Below are 19,507 nucleotides of genomic sequence, written 5' to 3'. Positions count from 1 at the left end.
GAAATGCATCTCAGTAACTCCAGCACTGCATTTTTGGGAAACTGGACCAGACTTCTGCTGAGTATATTAGCAGCACATGCACTGCAGATACCTGCACATAAACACCTAAACTGAGATGGACTCAATCAGAACTGAACCCTTCAAAGGATAAATACTGTCCAGCTGGGAAGAGCCAATATGGGTTTCGTAGAATTCCACGATCTTGTAGAACCAGAGCTCTTTGAAGGCATCAGTAAGGATACAGATGAAGAAAAGTTAAATCTGATATACCAGTTGAGCTTCCGAAAAGCTTTTAACACAAACCTTTATCCAAGGCATTTAAGGAAAACTGGTAGTCCTGCCATAAGAACAAAGGTCCTTGCAAAGAAAATTAATTGGGAAAATGAAAACAGCATTAGGGGGAAATAGCTAGTTCCTGCAATCAAAAAATATCACCCATGGAGTTCTGTAGACACCCATTCTGGAGTGCACAAAGTGCTTATAAAAGAACTGGAAAAGGAGATCAGCCTGTGAAACAATAAAGTTAACTGATGATACTACATTATTTCAGGCATTAAAATATTTCACCTGTGAAGAACTGCAAAATGAATGTAGAAGAAATAATGACTGATCATACTGGTGACAAGCACAATTCAAGTACATAACCATGAAGTAACATAAATGTGAAAAAATAAATTTCACATGTACAAGTTGAGTCCTAAGATAAAAACTGCACTTCAGACTGGTATCTTGGGGTTATGGCAGCTAGTTTTACCAAAATAGCTTAATCTAAGGAGTAGGAAGCAAAACAAATGTTATAAGTCACAGAGATCAAAGAGATAATAAGAGGTAATATTAATATTTTATCATGTAAATCCATGGTTTGTTCAGATCTTAAAAACTGAGAAAAATCTGTTGGTCACACAGAAAAATGAAACAGAAAAGACTTATCAAAAGGTAACAAAGATGATCAAAGTTCTAAGTGGGCTTCTCCATAATAAAAGATTAGATTAATTTACACTCTTCATTCTACAACAGAGCTTGTTGATACCACACACAACAAAGTAGAATACAATCATATGCCATGAAAATGAAGAATATGAATTGTTTGGTCCATATCTCTTCCAGTATAAGACATAAATGGAATGAAGTTAACAGGTGCCAGATGGGAAAAAAATAAAAAGAGGGGTCCTTCATGTAATGGGCAATTGATCTACACTTTACCAGAGCATATTTTGGATGTCAAATGTGTATTTGCTCTCATGAGAATATGAGGTAAGGCTGTAGAAAAGAAATCCACTGAGTGCTACTATATGCTCATAGATACCACATAAAAATCAACCAGGTTCAGGTTGAAGGTTAGAATTAAAATGCATCAAGTATGCTACCCTCATTTTATATTTTCCCCTAGGTAAATCACCTCATTGCTGAAGACAAATTACTGTGCTACATGGACTACTACCCTGACCCTATGTGACCTCTGCATGGCCTTTATTAGTTATTATTAAATGTAAGTTTCCATACTAGAAAGTAATCACAGTTTTAAAGCTGAATAAATAAATAAAGAATAAAATAATATCTTACCCCTTCTTTACGTTCATGTAGGCTTAAATATTTTAAATTGTCTTCTGCTATTTCCTCTACAGTCTGGGGCCTAATCACTAGTGTTTCCATGGCATCAGTGAGAAACGTAGAAACATCACTTAGGTGAGCTACATAAAGATGGAAAACAAAGTTATCATGGAGAGAGTATTTTTAGTTTTAAATATCCAAGTCAGACAACTGCACAAGGATATAGCATTAGTCATAAGTATGCAAAGTATTTGTTCAAAAATTGCAGACTCCAATTTTGTCTACTACCTGAACAAAAATTGCACATTTGTGTTTACACATAGCTTTTCAAATGTGATCCACTGTGTTCAGTGTATGATTTAGACCTTAAGTATCAGAGTCCCTGCTGAATATTAAGCATAAAAACATGAGGTATTTGTTTATATACTGTCAAAGGCTGTATAGGTCTCTTTTTTAGGTGTAGAGATAAAAATAGATGTTAATATTGCTTTTGGGTTCTTCAGGGTTTTTCGTTTTGGTTCAGGTCTTTTAAAGAGGCTAACTAACTAAAGCCACCTTGCTTTACACATTGAAAAGACTCACAAACAAATGCCTGAATAAGCTAGAATATTGTATTTACCTACCAAGGTAAATCTCCTTTGATTCTGAGAAAGGAGCTGTACAGCTCCAGGCAATGTCCCAGGAAAGATTCACCTTTCAGTTTATGGAAATAATTCACTTGCTTACACAATCCCTGTCCTGTGTTTCCTGTGACAACCATTAGATTTAAAGCACAAAGCACTGTTGCTCATCACCACCTACACTTTATTTTATTTTGTTCTGCTGTTCCAGATATAGGTTGACCACCCAAAATAGTGAAATGTTTTGTATTCTTAACACAGTTCAAACAGTTTTGACAATCTAATTCAACAAGCAATCTAGATTATTTTAGACTCTTCATTAAGTATTTCCATTTGTAAAAGAAAAATCCATAGCATTTTTATTACATTTTATGACACCATCTCAAACACCTAGGATATTTTCCTCCCTCAATCATTAAATAAATTTTCCTCTCTGAGGCAACAAAATTTTCCTTCATAAAAAAGAAACAAGTAAAACAATGTTCATATGTATTATTTTACACTTATAACAGATGTGTCCCAAACAAGAGAACAGGGAAGATACATAATGGACATCAAAGGGTCCTAGGTTAGGTCCATAGTGACAAAGTAATATTGAGGAATAGATAGCTGAAACAGATTACTGTCTCTGCATTGTGATTTCTGCAGTTCACTGTGCCTCAAATATTTCTTTAATTAAAATTAGTATTTACATTAACACAGGTGGGCCCAAGTACAACAGAAACAAACAAAAATAGAACTGTTCATTGAAGTTATTTACCTTGAATAGATTTTTTCAAAGAAACAACTAGAATGTCATACAACTTCTGGATGAAATCATCAATTACAGTTTTCACAGGGTTGCAATTAACAGTTAAACAATCTATTCGGATCGTGCTTTAAAAAAAAAGAAGAGATTAAAAGACGTAAATATTCAGTAGCATAAGTATCATAGAGTAACATGTTAGTATCTCTAGATCTATGTACCTCCATAGCTTACCCTAACTTTGTAGTTTAATGAAAAATTTCCCTTATAATTCAACCAATGAAAGTCATAGCTTATTGAGATAATTACTCTTAGCACTGAAATATTTATCACAAGTATGCATATATACTCTCAGTTTTATGGGGACTGAGGTCCAATGCTCTGCTTCTCCAAATAGTTAGAAAATGGCTTGATTTTATATAACCAATGCCATAAAATTCTGAAAGGCTATTACCAAACTCAAAAGAAAAATACTTTCATTATTTGTATAGTCATATCTCTAACTCTCTAGCTTCCATGACAGTTTACTAATTCAGCCTTCAGTAGTAATAAGAACAGAAGAAAAGCCATAGTCATTTCAAGGTCCCATATCTAATATATCAGTGATCATAAGTAGATACCTAAAGAGCAGTAAGAAAAAGGTCTACCTTATTTGAGATCTTCCTGACCATCCTCCCTCAAAACTGTTACTTTCAACTCATGGATTTCTTAGCAACATGTTGCTTCTGGCTATAAGACACATCAGCCAGTTTCTCTTCTATTCACTTCAGTCTGTCCATAACTCATGGAAATCTTTACTACTCAGAGTATCACTAGCCAGCAAGTTCTACCAGTCCATTCCTCAGCAAGAAATGCTGCATCTCTTTTCTTGTTCTAAACATGATTCCTACCAGTTTTACTCTAGAACCCTAACCATACAGTACGGTAAGTTTATGTGACTATACGTAAGAATAAAAGCCTACTCTAGCATATTTCAAACTGTAAGTTATAAGAGGTATTAATAAAATGTTTCAATACAGGAACTACCTCATGACAAACATTTACTACATCTGTTCCTAACTACCATATATATTCTACCTGTACAGGACTTAGCTAAAAGATTTGTTAAAATGTTATATTTTGCAGTATTTCAGAATTTGCCCTGAATTGAGGAAATTTCCCATTATATTAAGAGGAAGTAGTTAGAAGTTTTCAGAGAAGGTGGCACAGATAAGAGAGTATCTAAAAATAAAAATTAAAATCGAAACATTAAAAACTATATCAACATTTTAAAAACACCTGAAATACTATCTCCATCTGTATTTTACTAATATCTTTAAAATATCTGATAGAATACATTATTCAAACAAAAGAATAGAGTTACACTATACCTTGGAAGACGTTCTGCTTCTTTCCCTCTCACTTTTAATGCCTTGAAGTTTTTTTCCCAGTCTTGTTTGCTAGAAAGATGTGTCTTCACCAAAGATTCCATATCTACTTGGCCAATTACGACCCATTCCTTTCCAACATAATTTTTTATTCCATGGAAAAGAAGTATTTTACAGATTAAAGTACTTTTTCTCAATAACATTAAAATATTTTAATAATATTTTCAAGTTACATTCTCTCTAATCTTTGTGCTTCTCCAATTATCTATAGATTTTCTCATTGCAAAAATCAGGAGGTAAAAAATAGTTTGACATGTTACCACATTGAAGGATATTCAAAACAGAAAGACTGAAAAGTCAACTATTATACAGAGCTTTCAAATGGAACTACGCATATATTTCAAATCAGGCATGTGCTTAAGTGACTGGCGTAAACCGGATGCACTTGCTAAGTTTTTGCTCATATGCCTTGAAGAAAAGGACAACAGTGCACAAATGCCATTGCTCAGCTACTTCTAGAACATCCAAAACATAAAATGATACAAGTCTAAGGGAAAAAAGGCATAAGTCAGTCCATTATTGAAAATACCTTGAACTGATTAGAAACATCTGTCAGCCTTCTGAACAAATCCTCTGCTTTACTGAAAGCGGTCAGAAATCCATTTGCATTTCTTTCAGTCATAACAGTAAATATAGACTCATCTTCTGCCTCACTTACTCCCCTAAACTGATTTGGAATAGAGATGAATCTCTTCATTTCTCTGTAATATCTAGCTCGTACTTCTTCAAAAGGAGGTCTGAATTGCAAGCGACCTTGCCTAAAAAGTGAAACAGATAATAAGGAAAACTAGTATTTTAATGTAATCTGCACCCAAATATTTCCTTTTAGGGGGAAAAAAAAAAATCTTACTTGAATGTTAGATCAATAATTATCTCTGGTAAATTCTGATTGAGTGCTTCTAAGCCCATTTGATACTGATGCTCCAGAGCTTTGTAAAGTTGATGATTCCAGTGCTGTCTCCAAGCTTTCATATCACTTGATCTGAAACCCTAAAATTTAACAATGTTTATTTATATTTTATTCCTCAAACCATAATTATAAGATGAAACTGTACAACTGGTATTAAATCTGAACACCAAGATCTTAGTAAAGTTCAGTAATCACACAGCTGGAACAGACTGAGTCATGGCACCAAACTGGTCAGAGTTTAAGGACCATCCTGGACAACATACTTAAGTCACATTGCCTAGTTTTAGATAGTCTTGTGAGGAGCAGAGAGTGGGACTTGATGATCCTGGTGAGCGCCTTCTAACTCAAGATATGAGTTTCTGATTTTGTGACCAGTTATTGCATTTATTTCAAATTAATATAGGAATAAAAAAAATCAAAATCAAACAGTCTCTGTGGCAGATCAACATAAGAATTCATCACCTGTTGGTTTACCAGAATGTTCTTCAAGGTTACTCTAAAATGCAAAGGACTCTGCTGGAAATAACATAAAGAGCTGGCTGAATAAGAGATTTAAACCTGTATCACACCTTCTATTTTCTTGTAATAGGTAAGCTGCCTTTTAAATAGTATTTACAAAAATTCTTGTGTGTTTCCACAGAACAATGTTAACTAATAAACTGATGTAAAATTTCACCTCAAATAATTCAGCTTTTCATCGAAATCTACTACACTGCACTGTGGGAACATGTAAAGTCTTATCATACAGTCAAGTCCTGTAAATCACAAATTATTCTGAGCTGGAAGGGACTCACAAGGATCATCAAGTCCAACAAGGATCATCAAGTCCAACTCTTAAGTGAATTGTCCACAGAGAGATCAAACCCTTTACCTTGGCATTACTAGCACAACTGAGCTAAATGGTAATTTTCAAGTCATGGAGGGATTTGTAGAAGGACCGAGAAGCTATAAAATAAACTAGAAACTCCTTCCAGCTTAAAAGGTTCTCTTGTTAGATTCTGAGACAGGGCTTTGGAGGCAGTCCAGGGCTGCTGCAGGAAGCTACAGAGTAAAGGTCTGCCCTACAATTCAAAGCTGCCCAGAGGAGCTCTTCCGACAGAAAGATTCTAGAGATTAAAAAACCTGACATTGTAATTAAGCCTTAAGATAATTATAATAGGATTTTTAAAGAAATACGTTTCAAAGAAATATTGATGACAATAGCAGGAAGACTTTGGAATGTGAAAAAAATATACATTTGGTTAAGTCTTATCACTTCTACTCAAAGATTTTTAAAGAGTGACAATGTAGTTTAGGTAATTTTTCATCTAAAAACATTGTGTAATACCAAAATAATTTTCAAACAAATCTTAAAGGAAATCTAGATTCTTTTCACAAAATATGCTGACTTCAAGATTAAAATCTGCAAATTAAGCTTCAAAAGAAATCAAGCCAGATTATTTTTCATATTATCTTGAGAAATTGAAAACAAACTAAGAAGTAAAATACCATTAAGACTTTGCATTTATTTGACTGGCAAACACCGACAAAAGTAATCTGCATCTGCTTTATAAAGGATAATAACATATCCATCTAAGAATACAGTCCTTTGATTGCTGAAGGCTATAGGCTATATATATTACTTGAATTGTAACTCAAAATAGCTGACTTTGATAATATGATATTTCTAATCAAAATCATTATCACCTTACTCAATGATATTAAGGGTCTTTTCCAACCTTAACAATTCTGTGATTCTACTCTAAAACTTGTCAGTTGATAAGTGAACAAACAAAAATACGTTTTTCTCATTATTTCAGGCAGAAGCGCATTTTAATTCCAAATGTATACATCTGTTTTATTCTGTGTGTGGATCACTCATTTTCTGTACCGATTTCTTCATTTTACCTTGCATTAATGGCTCAGACACAACTGATCTACATTACCCAAGGTTTTCCCATCTCCTCATCTAACACCTGTCATTGACCAAAAGTTCTTCTCCCATTGCTAGTGTGACATAACAGAATGATCTCCATCCTCCTCATCTGAGATTTTACCTCACATCTGGCATTAACTAGGACACAGATGTTTTCCTAAGACAACCAGTAACTCCTTAATCAAAATTAACTCAATCATGCTATGTTTGAGTCTTAAATCTTGGTAACTGTTGTAAAGTCAAATGTTCACAGTTTGCAGTAGGAAAATCAAACCCTGCCTGTGACTCGAGGCTGGCAAAACCAGTTCTGAGCTCCTGAAGTCCCTCTTTCCAACGCTGCTGCTGCCGAAGCAGATCAACATTCATAAGCGATATGACCTGTTAAAAGAATTTTAAGGAATAATAAACAAACTCAACATCATGTAAATGAAAGAAAAGTTAAGGTATTCTATAACAGACATGACTTCAATTTCATCTGGAAAATATACCTTTTGAATGAAGTTTGTGTGCCACTTTCTTAGTTTTCTATTTTCAGTGGAAAGCCGTTCAGCAGCAGCTTGGAGTTTTTGGATATAAGCCTCCAGTTCTCTGGGATTATCCCATGTTATTTGGGCTTTTCCTCCAGGACCAGATTTTGAATGCTTTCAAAACACAGGAACTTTGTAACTTTTAATGATAAAAACAGTCTACCAGTTAGCATACAAAAGCGATAAGAAAGATGGTTTTATTCCTTGCAAAAAAATTGAGGATCTCCCTTTCCTTAGCTGCACTAGAGACAAAATAATCTGGCAAATCACAGATATGTAGGGGCATATCATTATAGCTGCATTAGTGCTCTGGAGAAGGATGAATTGCAGACTACTAACAGAGTTTGAAATAGGTCAACTGATGATGAGACTGCTGCTCCACAAACATAAGCAGATATATGAAGATGAGAGGACACCTTAAACACCTCTCTTGGTCTTTGTTCTACACAGAACCATTACTGTGACATTAATAACTGCTAATTGGCTTCACCTGTTACCAAGAAACATTTTTTTTTTTAATTACGATGCAGTAAGTGTAGAAAAAGCAGCACAGAATAGTCACAGGTATCACTGAAATTAAAAAGAGAGGAGAATTCTTTCACCTTAATTATCTGTTCAAATGCTAGAGCAGATTGTAACATCATTGGCTTTTGACTCCCAATCATTTGTTGATCAATAGAATTATAGAAATGTGCCACCTGTAAAAAAAGAAGACTTTAAATTTAAAAGAAAAAATAAAAAGTATTTTGTCACCCTACAGGTAAGGCAAAGATATCTCAGACATCACACACCTCATGCGAAACTTGAACCGAAAAATAAGCCAAACAAAGACATATGTGATATTGAGTGCAATCAAAAAAATAAAATACCCACCCCAAAAACCCCACACGTACTTCCATTAAAATACTTGCTAACATATTTTCAGTTGAAAACTAGCAATGGTGAGGACAAGTTTCTACATTTTATGACAATTCCCTTTAGTCATAATTATAAAAATCTGAGACTAAAAGTAGGTAATCAACTAATTACTTGTCTTATTTTTGCATATTTATACAGTAACTTCATACAGCTTTAATACTATATTTCAAAAGAAGGCACATTGTGAAATTTTGAAGCATATCTTTACTTTTGTTTTTTTTTACGGACTTTTTGTTCAAGAAAAAAATCACTTTCATACAGTCAAACACAGTGAAAAGCTTAACCGCACAGACAGAAAAGACAGGACTGTAGAAAAGTTCAAGCTGGGAAGTCAGAACAAGAAGTTATTATGGCATAATCTTATACCTGCTTGAGGATGACTGCCTGCTTGCAGAACTTCTGTGCAGTGCTTGTCACATGCTGTATTTTAGCTGGTATAGCAAACCCAAGTGCTGACAGCTGACGTACTTCTCTTAGCAAAATCACCAAACGATCTGAGTAAAGTATGTTTAATGCTCCAGAAACAGGATCCAACTCCATCACAGGGCTATTAGCTTGGATGCTGAACCAAAATCAACCATATTACTGAATATAATTTTATATTTATCCTTTCTTAGGTGCATTTGACCAAAATATAACAACCAATTCTAAACAGCTTGATGTCATTCTATTTTGTTTTTCTATGGTTATTAACATTTTAATTTACTTAGAAATTATTCCAGTAACTTTTCCTTTAATTCAAAGCAAATGAAGATGAGAGAATTAACAATGTCTATCATTTTTGCTTACAAAATTTTTCAGGTTTGTGAGGATAGCTAATACTTAATTCACAGCCAGACAGTATTCTAAATTACATCATTATGTATCCATCATAGCATCTCAGGCAGGTGCCTTACCCACCCTACTCTACAGCACTGCAAAGGGGAGAGAAAATAATGAGGGAATCAACCTCAGAACCAAACTGGCACCAATGGAGCATTTTAGCATATTTAGTGAGATGCTAATGAGAGCATCATCCTATCTTCAGACTTTACTCCATTTTTTTTCTACTTTAGCAAGGCTTCTACCACTATCCTTTCACAAACACTTCAGCCTTACTCTTTTTTTTTTCTTATCTCCTTCCTATTTCCCATATCCATTGCATTCCCCTTTGTAGGGAGCTACTTCTTTTCTTGTTCTTTCAATTAACCACCTCAAATCTTTTAAAATCTTATGATAACAAAATTTTATGGTACTAATAAATTAGATGGCTGTTATATATTTGAGTATATTCATTAAAATAAAAGTTTTCACTTAAGTATCAACTCCTGTACCCTCTGTAACTGTGGACAAATTCTTTTCAGAGGAATTTTGCAACACTCAAAGTTGAAGACAGAAGCTATGTGGCCAATAAACTAAACCAAAACTTGTTAAAATGCATTTTAGTATCCCATACAGAAAATTTTATTATTTTGGGAAAAAAAAAAATCATGAAGTTTAAATTTATATGCTTACCCTTCTTTCATCTGGTTTATGTAGACTGCAGAATTTCTTGTGAATAACAATTAATTTGTTACTCTACATGTGTCATCTGTATATCACAGCTATACTGTTATCTAATTTCTATACATTATCACTATCAGGAATACAATGGGTAACAAGTAAAAACAACAAGCAAGCCAAACGTCTTTCATTCCAAGTGCTAACAGAAACTTCAAGACTAGTTATTAACCTGCAATATTAGCTCTTAATTAGTACTTAATATTATCCTGTATACTTCACCTTACCAAGGATGATGAAAGTATAACAAATTGTTCTATTTTGTCTCTCCATTCATTCTCAATCATGTTTTTTTTTTTTAAATTTCCTTTTTCGAGTTCTAATGAATTACAACATACTACAGATTTCATTCTTTAACAAACATTATTTAAACAAGAGTATATTTACCAAAGTCCTGACTTGGGATTTGATAATTCTGACTGGATATTCCTAGACCAATCATCAAATTGTTCTTGCTCATATACTTTTAACTGTTCCAGAAAACAATTTGCACCTTGATGAAAAGTTTGAAACCCGGGTAAGTCAGACAAAAGAGCCTCTGCCAGCTTGATAGAATCATCCACCTTAAACATAATAAAAAAGAAAAGAAGCTTAACTTCCTGGTGTTCATAAGAAAAGAAAAATCAACACAATAAAAAACAGTATTACAAAATATCCAAGTCGGATTCAAAAGATGATTAGGAGAAAGAAGTGAATTCTGAACTGTGTCCCAGACGTTTGAATTCTCTTTACAGTAAATTGAGTTTACTGGAATAAGCTGTCCACTGACAACACTAACAGTGGCATCCACCCCTATTAAGATAACCCAGGTATCCCATTTGGTCTTTAATTAACTCTCTGTAAAGGTACTGATCTCCCATGAGTCTTCTGCTGTATCTGTAAGGTTCATGACAATACTCAAAGATATTTGAAATGGAATTTCACATCTCCACGTGGACAAATTAAAACCTTAGTCAATACAATCAGAAGATAGTTGAGAGCAATTTAAAAAATTTAGCACTGCCTAAAGCAGAGATAAAATTGACATACATCAGCTGAACCAGGCTAATAGCTATTCTGGGATAAGTAACTTCTATTCTCATTCAAATCTATAGTTATTGCAGAGGGCACTTATGTTCACATCACAAAAAACATTTTGGTTTTCACTGGTCAATGTTGTCAAAAAAATGTACAAAGTTTCCTACTAAAGTGTAAATACAAACTTACAAAGCAAGATAAATTAAAACAGAATGGTTGTACATTTACTTTTACTATTGTAAATGCCCTGGTAGGCACAAGCCCAAAATGTACTACTCTTTGATTTCAAGATGAAACTACAAAGGTCAGTAATAACAAGTGAGAATTAGGATTTCAGAATCTGGATATCTGTGAATTCTAAATACAATTTTAAAATCCAAGCTGGAAGGTGAAATTTAACAAAAACACCTACTGTATAAATTTTGGGGTTTTTTTTTGTTTGGTTGGTTTTTTGTTTGTTTGTTGTTGTTGTTGTTTTTGTTTGTTTTGTTTTTTGGTTGGTTGTTTTTTTTTTAAAGAGGCAGTTCAGTTTACTACAGAAAGACTACATTCTGGGTCTTTTAACAAAATCCAACTTAGCAAGCAGCACCACTGACAAGGAACCTTTATTCTATAACTCTTGGGAAGCCCACAGTTTTTCTGTGTGGAATTCCCCCCAGAAATGTCAAATACCATGTTTTACATTCTATGATAAATCGTGTGTAAACGGCAACAGAATCTGTTACCTTCAGTTCCAGCTGCTGTACCCATACAATATTATTGACAACTTCAGAGAGGTTCTTGCCTGACAGTGGTCCAGAAACATCACCAGGAGCACCATGGCATCGAGTTTCAAAGTCAGTCTTATAGTCTAACACATGCAAAAGATTTATTAGACCAGAAATTTAATAGAACAACCTTAGATCATTATTACAGTTATAAAAATATACTAGGAAAATGGACATAATTCTAGAATTAAACAAAGATTCACAACAAACCTAATGCCATTAAATACCTTTGACATAATCTTGAAGTGCTGCCAGCAATGTTTCCCTCTCAAAAAGCAATTCTTTGCTTATATTTGGGTGCTTTATCAGTTCTTTATGCTTCTGAAATATTTGAAGAAGCTGTAATATGAAGATTTTAAAAAGTTATCACTTTCTTATGAGAAATATTAAATATAGGCTGACACAACCTAGTAGCGCTGTCTTTGGCTCCAAGTGCATACTCCTATCCCCAGAACTGACTACTTAGGAATTAAATAACTTGATCTTCATGAAAGTTCTCAGACTATGGAATTACCCATACCTGCTGTGGACTGTCCAGAATTTCTGAAATAAATTTCTTCAATTTGCTTGCTATTTTTTGTTCCGCTGGTGCAATGATTCTTTCATACTGAGAGACTGCTGCTTTCCATAATGGCTAGAAATAATGAGTTCATGTGTTAGTTTAGGACTACAGACATTGCAGAAAGACACTGAAAGAATGTGAATAAATTAAAAACAAACATTATACCTCTGTGTAAGGATTATAGTGCACAGGATTCAGGCAGGCAAAGGGTTCAAATACATTGGAAAGATGTAAAGAATTTTGTTCTCCAGCTGGCAAAAAGAACGTAAGTTTTTCATGCAGTGTTCTAACAGTTAGCACCTATGAGGAGAAAAAAAGTATTGATATAACAATCTTATTTTTACATAAAATTTATATTTATGAGTACATATTTCTCTCCCTTTTTTACCAGAAACTTTTGGAAGGCTCAAACAAACATTATGGAATACTATCTGACTCTGAAAAGATTATGAAAGTATTTTAATTCCCTTTTTTAACTTGAAACAATGCTGTTTAATTCTGTGTCTAATGGAACTAATACATATAATTCAAATCTCTACCTCATCAAGACGTTGGCCAAGTTTGGCTATCAATTCAGGGAAATATTTCTCATTTTTCCATGGATGTAGAGTGTAACGTTGCCACAGTTGTCCAGTTAGGTATTCACAAGCTGACACCCACTGTTCACAAACCAAGATGCCAGCCTGTATACTTTCTTTAACACTGTGAAAAGTATCCTCCCACAAATTCAAAGCTGCCAATTTTCTCTGAACAAATCTACCTAGTGAGCCACCTAGAAGGCAAAACAGTGTAAAAAAATCCAAGATGTTATGTTTGTTTAAAATAATTCCTTTAAAGCTACATCACATTCCAATCACACTTTTTAAAAAATAGTGTAGTGTCTTGATTTCTAACCAAACAAATGCAGCAATAACTGATTATTTTGTTTTAGATTCAATGAATCTCTTGAGTATCTCCAAGGTAAACAGAAGTTGGTCTAAAATGTGAAGCTGATGGATTTGGATTCTGGATTTCACACACAAGCTTTATCAGCAGCAATGTCTGTATCTGGCTGCTCCCCACAACTCTTACACACACACACACACACACACACACACAAGGCAGGAGCACATCGACTCACCTACCCCCAAATATGGGGTTGCTGACAAGAAAATAAGAGAAGAACCTCTCTGCACATCCTGCTCTCACCTGCACACAGACTGAACTGACCTTAAATGGCAGTTTATGTAAATAGATTTTTCTCCTCTGAGAGAAAGGCAGGGAGTCAAACAGAAGCCTGACAAATCCAGCCTGCAGGCTGAAAGGCATCCAACTCCATTTTCTATCTATCACCTTCCCAAGTATGTCTGAAGGCATCTACCAGAACTGGCTGAATTACCACATACTAGAAGGCAAATAACATTCATACATCGTAATTACAACAAGCAAGCACCTTCATGCTGTGTGCTGTTATAGGTGCTTTTACAAGGAAGAAGGTATCTGCTCAAGGAATAATTTTATTTTTCTCAACTGTTCATTTAGAAAAGACTGCATAAAGGTTTACCTATCACATCCAAGAGATTATGCATGCGAGACTCTGGATAAGGATCATGTTCTGTTTGTCTCCACACACTATCAACAGTGTCTTTGGTAGCCTCCACCAAATCCACAACTTCAAATAATGAGAGAGTATCCAAGTTATAATAATCCTAGAAAATAAAAATCCTTAATATGGTTACTTTGTCAAAACATTTACACTTTCCTGAAGCTGGCAAGCGGTGTAGCTTCCTGAAGTTTACTGCATAACAGAATATGTCATAATCCTCTCAAAAAACCAAGCATGTGCATAAGTTTCTTCATGTGAAGTATTCATTGCTATTCGAAGCATTATTCAAGAAGTGCTTTGTGGGTGCCGAAAGTGCTGCATAACAGCATTAATAGAGTCCTTTTCATCTCCTGACTCAATCCCCAGTTCACAAACTGCAGCATACAGCTGTGTTTTTACAGCAGCTCCTAGTATTCAATGATCAAATCCACTCCCAATTAAATGTCAGCATTCCCATGCACCACTGTCACTACAAATTACATGAATACCATTTAAAGTAAAAGTTTGCCTAAGGAAAAAATCCTTAATAGTTATATATTCATATATTTGGGAAGAGTGTACATATACTGACATATTCAGATTTCATAGGAAGTGGGGGTTTTTTATGAAATCTGGAAATATATCACTGATCACACAAAATAAAACATACTTTTGCAATGTCCTCAAACAGGTCTCTAAAATATGAAGCTCTCTCTTTATTACACTCTTTATTTCCATGATGAGCACATTCTCTCCAGAACTGAAATTCATCTGTTGGTGTAAGTATAGCTGCAAATAAAACAGAAAATATTTATACATTAAATAAATGAATGTTTATAACATATGTTCAGTCAGAACATACTTTCTAAAGCAAATTTTTACATATGGTTACATAAATATCCTTTAACTTCTGATCCTGACTAGACACAGTATAAAAGTCAACTCTGGCCTTCTGGCATGACCATAAGTAATTCCAGTCTGCTAACAACAACCTGCTAACAATATTTCACACAGCACAATCACTGGGAAACCTGAACACCCAACTTGTAAATAAATTATTTACTCAGAATTCAAATTTAACTGTAAAAGACATAATTGCAAAACAAACCTTGCACATCATCTTCACTGAACTTTGTTCCTGTGTAAGTGGGAACTGATCTTCTGAGAGCTGTACTCAAGCCAGCTTCAAGCTCACTTAAAAGTTTCTGGAGCTTGGGATCAAATGCTTTACTCCACTTCTCATCCTGTAATGAAAATTTCAAAAATTATGACTCACATGACAGAGCAACTACTATTTTCTCCCCATCCATCTTTAAAAACATATAAAATTCAGATTAAGTACCAACCACATGGTGGGACAATATAGCATTTTTTTCCCTAGAGTCAAGGAAGAGCACCTCACTCCTTTCATTTAACAATTCAGAATAATACTATAAAAAACATTTTTATCACAAAATCAAAAGTCAGTTGTCAGGTTTATAAAGGCACCCTGAAAGTGTGTGAGCTGTTTTTCCACATTAACCACCAATGGCCAGAGTATTCCACATTTCCAGCCAGGCAGATGTATGATCAGAATCTTCCTCTCATCCTTACTGATAGGAGTCTAAGTACTTTCTTTAACTCAAAAATTATAACTATCACCCATTGCTTAATCTCCTCAAATATTTTGCTCTCATAATATATTTAGCTCAGAATTTGGTAACATGCTACTGAATTCCAATGTCTCAGTATAAATCTACAAAACATTTAAACTAGCATATTGCTCACCTTCAGTAATACTGGTGCAAAAACTTGTCGTACAGCTTGATAGAGGGTGTTGATTGGTGAATCTAACATAGATGACACAAGAATATTACTGTGAAGATTATCTTCAGTAATTACAACAGGTCTCAGCTTAAAGAACACCAACAGACTATTCTTTGAATCAGTATCTTCAATCTGTAATAATCAAGAAAACAGGGTTTGTTTAGAAAGCTGTTACTGAATGCTAAACAACTTACACCATTTACACAAATAATTTGCATGAAGAAAAAATATAAAGCAGTATAGTACTCCCTCTGGGTTCTGATAAAATTCTGGTAGTATCTGATTTGCACAGAAAATTAAAATTTCTGTGATACTCATTTCTGAGTCTATAGAAACCTGACTTCCAATATCAAATACATAAAGCCTGCTACAGCATATAATGTCTGCAAATATCATCATTTCTTACTATACTTTGAAAACTCCATTCACCACTTGCTCTGGACAAAGCAAAAACTCTGTCTTGTGCCTAGAGAAACTAAGCATGAAGCTTATTTTTTTAATTGTATTTTAATGCTACAAAGCTTTGGAAATATTTTTCTATAGATATTCTAAATACTCTGTATGTTTTTCCTGAGTTTGCAAACACATTATTCATAGATTTCTCAAGAACAGAGACGGGCATGCTCCTTCATCAGTAAAATCATAAATTGCAACATGACTAATGTTCCATCCACAGCCCAACTTATGGGTAAAGTTCCAAAAATTGCCATTAAGTATGGAAATTATTTGTGGCTGAGAAGAATTCATAGAAGAGGAAAATTTATTGAACATTTGATAAATTAATTGCAAAAAGATGTGCTAAGTGAAATCCCAGATTCTATGCAATCATAAATATCTATGTACTATTTTTCTGTTAAAAGAAACAAAGGGTAGTAAGAACAGTTTTCAGTTTTATTGAACAGTATCAGTTTTGCTTTCTTATCTTTAGCCCAACACCTACAGACATAGCTTCGCTAAGACAACGAGTATGGTACCAATATGCATCTGATCTTCCACAGCTGCTGAAGCTGCTTCGTGTTTTACACAGTGGCTCAGCAGCACCCCCAAAAACTGGTAAACATATATGTTCATTCTTGCTTGAATATAGCATGCACTAGACTTCACAGAGGATTAACCAAGGAGTTACACAAGTTACTGGTCCACACTTCTCACGCTGAGGACTCCTTACATGCATCTTCCATGTGTGAAGCCACTGACATAACAGACACCAAGTCCCTGGTCTCACTGCAGAACAACAGCTCCCATGTCCAGACCCACGCCTTGCCCGTACACTCTGTGGGTCCGGCACCGCACCATGCCCTCCCTACATGGTGACACTGAGTGTACATCACACCCCATAGTAGCAATCCAAAGGATCGCTTGCTGAAAACAAGACTGAAGGTAGGACATTCCACACAATGAACCTCAAGATTTGCTCACAGCTGGACACAATTTGAAAAATGCATGCTTTGGACAAACACTCACCTTGGATTAGTCAAATATCAGCCAATGTGCCACACATTGAGTCCCACTCCCTGCATGGACATTGACAGTGCAATCCTCCTCATCACCTGCCTGAAGCCACGCCCAGGAAGAAATCATACACCCAACTTCAAGCCCCAGGCCACATTATATTCACATAGGGACAATATACAGCACACTGAAACTGCACAACCTGCTAACAAATGTATCATCAGCTGACCATATATATGGTCTTCATGGACTTTAGGGACAGTGCTCTTCTTTCAGCAAGGACAGAGTTAATTTTCTTCTTAATAGCTGGTACAGTGCTGTATTTTGGGTTTAGTATGAGAATAATGTTAATATCACACTGATACACTGGCTGTTGCTGAGCAGCGATTACCCAAAGTCAAGGACTTTTGAGTGCTTCGTGCTCTGCCAGTGAGGAGGGCACAAGAGACTGGCTGGGAGACAGCTGGGCCAGGACAGCTGCCCCGAAGTGGCCAGAGGGACATTCCGTACCACAGAGCATCCTGCTCAGTACAGACCGGGGGGAGTCGGTCGGGAGGCACCGATCGCTGCTGGGGGACGGGCTGGGCATCAGTCAGTGGGTGGTGAACAACTGCACTCTGCATCACTGGCTTCTCTTGGGTTTTGATCCCCTCTCTCGCCGCTTTCTACTAGAGTTATTAACATTATTATTAGCGTATTAATAATTACCTATTATCTTATTTCGTTTCAGTTATTAAACTGTTTTTTATCTCCACCCACAACATTCTTTGCTTTCTGATTCTTCTCCCGACGGTGGGGGGGGGGGGGGGGGGGGGAGTGCGGGAACAGTGAGTGGCACTGATCTGCCGGCTGGGGTTAAACCACGGCAGCTTGCAGCAAACACAGAGCCCTGCACAGATCCTCGCAGGAGGGAGATGTCTCCCAAATCTACCAATCTTTACGGCCACCAAGCCTGGGCTGACTGCGGGCTCCGCATGCCCGCTCGCACGCCGGGACGCGGCGGACACGCGGGACCCGCAGGCGCCGAGCACTACGGTACCTTGTTGGAGGCGCTGAGCTGCGTGCCCGAGTGCTGCACCACCAGTAGGAACTCATTGCCGTCGTCGAGGAAGCGGCTCAGCTCCGGACGGGAATGCAGCCCCGCGGCCAGGACAGCGGCACCTCCCGCCGGGTCCAGCCCGAAGTAGTTAGCAGCCGTGGCTGAAATGAAGCGCTTCCTCCTGTCTCCCTCCCCGGCCATGGTGGCGGCACGCACCCCGCCAGGCAGGATCAAGGCGGAGCTGGATCCAGAACGCCACGGGAGCACATGCAGGCGCTGGCGGGAGAAGACCCAAAGGGCTCCCTGCGGGCAGGATGGCGGCTCGCTCCGGGACACAGGGGCAGAGGCCCGGAGCCGTCCCGGCGTCGTCGGGACCCGGTCACTATGGTGACCGGAGATGGCGGCCCTGCCGCGCAGGCGGCTTAGCTCCGGGTGGCGCCGGGCAAGCCGGGCAAGGAGGCGGCGGCCGACGCGCTCGGAAATCAGCGGAACGGGGCGGGGCGAGACTGGCCCTGCGGGCGGGGGGGAGACGGTGCCGCGCTGTTCCTCGCACGGCGACAGCGCTTGGCGGTCTGCCGGGACTCGGCCGGCCCGACACGCTGCCAGGCTTCCCCCGGCTTCACCGAAGCATCTCTCCTGCCATCAGCTGCGTCACGGCCGCCGCAGTACTTGGGGCGCTTCCCTCACCCGCCCCACTCCGCTAGGGAGCCCGTGGTGCTCAGTACAGAAAAGCGGAAGACTACGGTCCCGGCACCGGAGAGCGCTGGGCGAGTGCTCAGACCGCCCACTGGGACCACAAGCTTGTAGCTGCCCGCGGGTCAGTGCGAGCGTAGCGATCCGTGCCCCGCTCAGCGCTCCCGGCTCCTTCTCCAGAGGGTCTCTAAAGGGACAGAGCGCCTCCCGTCCCGCCCAGCAGCTGCCCTAGAACTCGGCCTCTCGGCAGGCGGCTGTCCCAGCCCCAGGCTCGCCTCCGGTGCTGACGGGACATTCAGCTCCCCCTCGGCGGCGGGCTGCTGTGACCACGCGGACCGAGAAAGACCGGAAGCCTTGGCGCGTGCCCGTTTACTTCACTGCAAACGCTGAGCTGTAACCGGCACCATCCAGCACCGCGTCCCCCACCCGGACACGCGGCTCCCGCTCCGGCCGGG

The 19,507-nt window shown here is 37.6% G+C and overlaps 1 protein-coding gene across 1 annotated transcript in view; it reads right to left on the bottom strand.

The window, feature by feature from the left end:
- The window catches only part of DYNC2H1 (dynein cytoplasmic 2 heavy chain 1), a 148,359-nt gene extending 129,799 nt beyond the window's left edge, over positions 1-18,560 (bottom strand). Inside the window, exons 1-20 of the mRNA XM_062514583.1 lie at positions 18,360-18,560; positions 15,830-16,000; positions 15,171-15,306; positions 14,733-14,851; positions 14,042-14,186; positions 13,038-13,270; positions 12,664-12,798; positions 12,457-12,570; positions 12,164-12,275; positions 11,895-12,019; positions 10,540-10,715; positions 8,980-9,175; positions 8,298-8,393; positions 7,657-7,809; positions 7,448-7,546; positions 5,194-5,333; positions 4,873-5,101; positions 4,287-4,414; positions 2,932-3,047; positions 1,564-1,691 (exon numbers count right to left, since the gene is read on the bottom strand). Coding sequence (XP_062370567.1) covers positions 1,564-1,691; positions 2,932-3,047; positions 4,287-4,414; positions 4,873-5,101; positions 5,194-5,333; positions 7,448-7,546; positions 7,657-7,809; positions 8,298-8,393; positions 8,980-9,175; positions 10,540-10,715; positions 11,895-12,019; positions 12,164-12,275; positions 12,457-12,570; positions 12,664-12,798; positions 13,038-13,270; positions 14,042-14,186; positions 14,733-14,851; positions 15,171-15,306; positions 15,830-16,000; positions 18,360-18,560 — 2,952 coding nt within the window. The remainder of the gene's footprint in view (positions 1-1,563; positions 1,692-2,931; positions 3,048-4,286; positions 4,415-4,872; positions 5,102-5,193; positions 5,334-7,447; positions 7,547-7,656; positions 7,810-8,297; positions 8,394-8,979; positions 9,176-10,539; positions 10,716-11,894; positions 12,020-12,163; positions 12,276-12,456; positions 12,571-12,663; positions 12,799-13,037; positions 13,271-14,041; positions 14,187-14,732; positions 14,852-15,170; positions 15,307-15,829; positions 16,001-18,359) is intronic.
- Between the last annotated feature and the right edge of the window lie 947 nt (positions 18,561-19,507).

This window comes from Cinclus cinclus, chromosome 2 (assembly GCF_963662255.1).
Source record: "Cinclus cinclus chromosome 2, bCinCin1.1, whole genome shotgun sequence".
NCBI classification, from domain to species: Eukaryota; Metazoa; Chordata; class Aves; order Passeriformes; family Cinclidae; genus Cinclus; species Cinclus cinclus.
The sequence above is the reverse complement of the archived record's forward strand: the minus strand, read 5'-3'. Positions and strand labels throughout refer to the sequence as shown.